The 6,511-nt window shown below is 38.1% G+C and overlaps 1 protein-coding gene across 1 annotated transcript; it reads right to left on the minus strand.

The window, feature by feature from the left end:
* Positions 1-3,278: 3,278 nt before the first annotated feature.
* Positions 3,279-4,531, minus strand: LOC107697853 (iroquois-class homeodomain protein IRX-1-like). The gene is made up of 2 exons (XM_016498701.1): positions 4,311-4,531; positions 3,279-4,043 (listed from the first exon to the last, which is right to left on the minus strand). Exons 1-2 carry the CDS (start codon positions 4,515-4,517, stop codon positions 3,294-3,296), a joined length of 957 nt encoding a protein of 318 aa, XP_016354187.1. The 5' UTR covers positions 4,518-4,531; the 3' UTR covers positions 3,279-3,293.
* Positions 4,532-6,511: the final 1,980 nt, after the last annotated feature.

The raw sequence follows: 6,511 nt of genomic DNA on the forward strand, positions 1-6,511 counted from the left end.
AGTAACGCTGCGTGTTTCTAAGCATTTCAGGGGACCTTTAAGTTTTAGCGACAGTCCCCGGATGTTTGAATTCTGAACCGCCGCAATACGTACCTGAAGCAACGTAATAAAAACAGCAATACGTACCTATATCAACGTAATAAAAACGTGCCAGTGTTCACTTATTGAACCCGTGCTTTAGCGCCACTCAGTGGACATTTCTCTTTGAAACTGCGCCGAAACGTACCCAGAGGTACATATTTTTATGAGACCAGGTTGATAGAAGAGCAAGGAAGAAAAGAAGTGAAACACTTCAAAGCTCCTAAGGAGATTTTCCCCACTTCAGCTGTAGTTTGATGAGAAAAAGACTCGCAATAACACCAATGTGATGCAGAACGACTGCACAAAACACACATGTATCCCAATGCTTGGTACTTTATATTTAGGATTGCACACGTTGAAGGTTATTCAGCTAGTGTGTTCCTAAATGCTTGTATAACTTAAAAATGGAAGTTTTGAACATTTATAGAATGTTCTTAGAACATAAAAGTGTCAGTTGGGATTGAAAATAATGTGGTGCAGAAGTGTGAGATTAATTATGATGTTCACAAAATCATGTATAATATGTTTCTAATGTTTTGTCTCTGTGATCTTGATCTTAGACATTTAAACTGTTAAATGTTGTGAAATCTCTGTTGCTTTGTATCTTATGTAAAAATTTCCTTTGTACAATACCATTTTTGTTGCTTTTATTGTGAATGTTGTATTGTATTATGAAATAATTTGTGATTCTCTGTACATATTAAATCATTCTTGATTCTCCATGAATAATTGCCCGTGGGTCACTGTAAGATATTCATTTGCTACTTATGAGGTGTGAAATGTCCACAGAAAAACTTGATGAATCGCTCATGCATTGTGGGATACTCTGACTGTCCACAAGAGGTTGCCATTTCCATATTAGAGGAATTTTGGCATAAAACAGTTCAACATTCAATCCCACTTTTGCCTCACATTAAAATCACAACATGATTTTTCTTCAACCAACTCCCTTCAATTTTTAGAAGAAGTTTTGTTGTAGTGATGTGTAGATTTTTGACTGCTAAAGCTCATATTTTTGTATACATCAAAACAAACAAATCCAAAAGTAGCTTGTTGAACTATAAATTAGGCCATAGTATCCAAAGCATATGACCATATGCTCGGATCGGGAAGCCCATTGATGGCCGATTTAGGCATTGTATCTCACGCCATTGTTCAAGCCTCAATCCTTATCTCAATATCACAGCCTTTTGCCTGTCATGTTTAGGCTGGGATTACACATCATTTGGGCCACTGAAAGGGGGGCATGTAGGAGATTGTTGTGCCCAGTGTGTGTTAGCTGTGAATATGTGAATATGGGGGGGGGTGGGAGGTGCTCCTTTTTTTGTACCCAGGGGTTTTCTCATTATCCTTGGATTAACAGGCCACAGGCCTTTGAATTTACATGGAGGCCATAGTGATTGGCAAGGAAGAGTTTTCCTTTTATCATTCTCTCTGCAGAGGGGAGTCCACAAAAACAGAATATTGTCCCAAGGCCTAATCCCATTGGTGTGTTTGTGTCAGAGAGAGTTATAAAGGAAACCAAAGGATGCAAGATTTTTGATGGAGCAGTTTATTTGACATTTAATTTTTTTTTCTGACGCCATTCCATCAGTAGCAGTTAAAAGTTATATGGCTGGTGAAATATGCACAGGATATTTTAATTGCAAGTAAGTGCTTAAATGTAGGTGCTATGGGATTTTAATTGCAAGTTGGTTGTGTTATAATAAATTGCTAAATTTATTTATTTATATTATTTTGGACTTTTTTATTTTTATTTTTTGCTCAAGTATTTTTATTTTATATTTAATTGTGAGTACCATCTTCGTTCATTTTATTATTATTATTATTATTATTATTACTACTACTACCTTTCGACTTTTCTTTATTTATTATAGCCTATTTATTTATTTATTTATTTAACCATTTGGACTTTTTATTGTTTTGCTCAAGTTTTTTATTCTATACTGTATTATAATGTTATTTTAATAAAATCAAATCATTGTACTTCAAGTTGGCTTTACTTTCAGTTTTAACTTTTTGCACTTGACTTTTTGTGTCAGTATACCATTTATTTTGTCACAAATCACTTTGTTCATGTTTGATCCCATAGCACCTACATTTAAGCACTAAATGAGGGTAAAGGTAGATGCCTCTGGCACTTTTCGTCTGTCAAGTCGTGACTAAACAGAATAATCTTAATTATCACCCTTTAAGACGGAACAATTCATGTCCTTAACCCGCGCTGCTCTGAATTGTTTTAACAGATCAGAGGCAGATATGCAAATCCCTTAATAGTAGTGTCCTCACTGATAACATGAAGCCTAAATCTATAGCCTTGAAGTGAAACGCTTTGAACGCGTCTTGATCTGCCTCCAAAATCTGAGAACTCTTCTTGAATGACGTCAATTATCATATATAAAGTTCTATTGTGAACACGTACTTTAAAAGGTTTTAAGGTGATGATACACGGGGCAACCTTTTGAGCAATGTTGCCGAGCGATGTTGCTTGGGCATTTTCCCATTGAGAATGGGCAACAAATGTCTATCTGGACACTTTAGATCGGTCGTGGACCCTGTCTGGGACTGGGTGCCCGTTTATGGCAACATTGCTCAAAAAGTTTCCCCGTGTATCATCACCTTTGAGAGTGTGATCATGGATTAAGCCAGTAGGCCTATACAGTTTCCATCATGTTGATGCTTTGCTTGTGTAAAAAGCATTAGGCTCTTCTTATTATTTTTTTATTTAGATTATTAAATTTAATAAGGTTCCTGTTTGTTAAACAATGGTCCTTTTAATTACGTTGCCGTTTTGCCTATTTTAAAATGTTCTCATTGCGGCTATTAACACTTACGCGAGTTAAATTCTCTGAAATGGGAAGGTTTCGTGACTTATTTCTTTAATTAATGGGTCTTTAGGACTTTACGAAACTACTGGATATCGGAAGTACTCCAACTAAAACTAAATGCAAACCAATGCAACTCTTTTTAAATTATTTCAACGGACTTACCTCAATGACCAAAATGTTGACATTTTTCAACGTTTTATTTTAGCAAAAATAAGTCAGCAGGTAAATGCATTTATAATTTAAACAAAATAACTGTACAATATTTACACAATCCTTTGGTTTTTAAACCAGGCATTGGATTAAATCTTGTATGCAAACTTCCACAACAAAACGTTACCAATGGTTTTCAAAGTGCAAAATTCATAGTGTCTTGAATGAACGGTTTCATTGACTCTGTTTGAGAAGGTCGTGTGTGGAGAGGTTTACAGGAGAGTAGGAGTCCCTTGAAGGCCATCCAGCCCACCACTTTCCAAACTCTGGACTGTGGAGATGTTTCAGATCGCTGGGTTTCTTGACGATATCTGAAGTCGCGGTTTCCGCGAGAGACCAGATTTTAGGTTTCTGGACTTCGACGTTTTGTTTACACACCTCTGTTTTGGTCTCACAGGACGTGTCAGACTTGTCACTTTCCTTTTGCTGATCAAGTCCTTCCGCTAAACGGTCCTCAACCGACTTTGACCCCGCGACATCCTCCTCCTCCTCCTCCTCCTCCTCATCAACTGTTTGAGGATCGATTTCGTCTTCATCCTCCGTGCCTTTCCTCAAAGATCCCTCCTCTTCGCTCTCACCCTCCTCTTCCTCATCCTCCTCGTCGGATTTTCCTCTGGAGGCCCAGCTGACCCGGTTCTCCTTCTTCAGGCGGCGCCGGGCGTTGGCGAACCAGGTCGACACCTGCGTGAGGCTCATCTTGGTGACAATGGCGAGCATGATCTTCTCGCCTTTAGTGGGATATGGGTTTTTCAGGTGCTCGCTGAGCCAGGCCTTCAAAGCGCTGGTGCTCTCCCTGGTGGCCACTTTGGTGACCCTACTCGGGTCATCAGCTGGCATGGGACGATATGGAGTGTAATAGGGTCCCCCACGTCCGAGGAGAGCTTGGTGATACGGAGATGCAGCCTTGAGGTCATAGGAATTGCTCTGAAAGTAAGCAAAGAGAGTCGGTTTTAGAAAATGAACAATATGCATGTTGCAATACAATAATATTTTTTCAGTCTGTCATGTTTTATTTCTATATTCATTACACCACTTGTAATACGTACAAAGTAAAATCTAAACATTTTATTTACGATGGATTTGCATTGAAATGTAATACGTTTATTTACATTTAGTCATTTAGCAGACGCTTTTATCCAAAGCGACTTACAAATTTATTTATGCAATATAAAAATCTTTCAGAATACTTACAATGTGTGCCATGTGTCCTGGATGAGGATAAGGGATAAAACTGTATCCCGGTATTCCTGAGAAAGGTAAGGGAACCCCAGCCATTCCCATAAGATGTGGCGGTGGCTGTTGCATTCCAGGCGGACAGCCCAATAATTGATATCCAGCGGGCATGTTGATGTTTCTGTCCATGAAGAAGTTTCCAAACCCCATTGGTGAAGCAGGCATCCTTACTCCCTGAGCTCTGGTGTTTGAATGACAGTCCCTCGAGTTCACGGGCGCTGTTTATAGGCGGAGCCGCACCAGTGGGCGGTGCCATAGTGGTTGATTGACAGCTGTGATCCAAAGGCTTGCACTGGGGCTAAATCCCTTCAAAGGAGAATTTCGGTTGTTCCTTTTAACGGCCTCTAAAAGTCTTTAAACGCATGATGCTTATCTCACGCTTATCCGTACTGAAGAGTGGAAAAAAGCAGGGCTCCATTTGAAATTCGCATTTTTTTTGGAGATGCTCCTAAATGGAATTGGTGTTTGATTGTACATCGAGCTGAAATACTCTCATATAGAATAATTATTAAAACCATGAAAAAAATGTAGCCTATTGTAGAAAACCCGTCTGTTTTGATTTATACACTCTAAAAAATGCTGGGTTGTTTTAACCCAACTTTGGGTCAAATATGGACTAAACCAACTTTTGGGTTAAAAATGTAATTGAAAAATTTAACCCAACAGTTGGGTTAGTCCATATTTGACCCAAAGTTGGGTTAAAACAACCCAGCATTTTTTAGAGTGTAGGATAAATAGGCTATATGAAATTTTCAAAGATCTTAATTTCTTAAAGTCAAACAATAAATTATTTTATTATAAATTTTCTTATTTACATTTTAAAAATTAGTATTAAAATGTCATTTTACATATATTTTAGTCGCCGATTTTTTTTTTTTTAATCAAATTAACTAGTCTGAAATCAAAATGATTTTTCTAATTTCATTTATGTAAATCATTTCCGCACGGTTGCAAATGATTTTTTTCTTTCGGTTCCAAACGACCCTGGACTATGAATTATTTGGTTTTATTGTGACCGAACATCAAAACCTCTTTTAAACGGGGATGACTTAGTTTTTGCCCACAACAACCCAGTACAATTGGCGTAATTAAATAGGTTTAAGCGAAACAGGTGTCGACTAATGTATATGGTGATTGCAGCATAACAGATGGTAATGTAGAGGGATACTCAGATAAGATTAGAATTCCTAAACATACATACCAATGCCCTGGAAAGAAAAGCACAGCAAACAACCCGACAGCAGGGGGTTCAGGCTCTCTGACATTGGAAATACAAGTTTTTTGTTGAAACTGGCTGTTTAATCTGTTATCTAGTAAACAATGCTGGCATGCATTGTTTCCTAAAACTCTGATAGAGTCTCAGAATTAAGTTTAGTGGCATTTCATGCATTATTTCAGTAGGGTATCTGATGAAAAGAAGTGTTACCTTGATCTCTTCCAAAGGTTTATTTGGAAATGTTTATTAAGATTTTGTATGGTGAGGTTGTGAAGGTGTGAGACATTTGAAGGGCTGACAGACGGACAGATAAGTTTGGAAGCAGGGTGGGGTTCAGATCCCCTCGGGCCAAGAGCAAATTTACTCAGCTTGCACAATGGTCAAAATGGAGAGCAAAGAGCAAAGCTTATGCTGCATCTCTGAAGATAAGCAGCTCAGGGCTGTGATTATTGTGTTCCTCACACACTCGGCTTTCTCCTCTCTTTCCTCTCTTCTCGCACACAATACAGGTGTACTCATGTTCTGACAGGTCCAGTTAAGACTGTTTGCTCACGGGATGTCAGTCATTTGCCGAGAGGAGAACAGCATGAGATAGTAGACTGACATATACTTCAGATAAGAGATGAGCTTTTCCACTCCTTCACCATAGAGAAAGCAAAGAAATCCAGATCTGCATGAGTGGAGATTTCTCCTGAGAGCTGATTTCAATTTGGTTTCACTCTACTGGAACTACTCGTGTCAAAATCCTAATGGTTTGTGTTGTGGTTTAACCAAACAGATCAACCACATTAATCAATACAAATCAACAACTGCAGGATCAGTCAGAAATAGATACAAAACAGAAATTTAAATAGAAACATAGAAATGCACCACAAATATAAAAATATGAATAAAAATATGCACAAAACTTGGTTTTACTATAAGATATAGTCTACTGTAAAGT

The sequence above is a fragment of the Sinocyclocheilus anshuiensis genome, unplaced genomic scaffold (assembly GCF_001515605.1).
Source record: "Sinocyclocheilus anshuiensis isolate Anshui unplaced genomic scaffold, SAMN03320099.WGS_v1.1 scaffold78, whole genome shotgun sequence".
Lineage (NCBI taxonomy): Eukaryota > Metazoa > Chordata > Actinopteri > Cypriniformes > Cyprinidae > Sinocyclocheilus > Sinocyclocheilus anshuiensis.

Excerpts from the sequence above, each read along its gene's own strand:
- LOC107697853 (XM_016498701.1), bottom strand. The coding sequence starts at position 4,517 with ATGCCTGCTTCACCAATGGGGTTTGGAAACTTCTTCATGGACAGAAAC. Across the intron at positions 4,044-4,310 it reads CAGGACACATGGCACACATT|AGCAATTCCTATGACCTCAA; the intron begins GTAAGTATTCTG and ends GCTTACTTTCAG.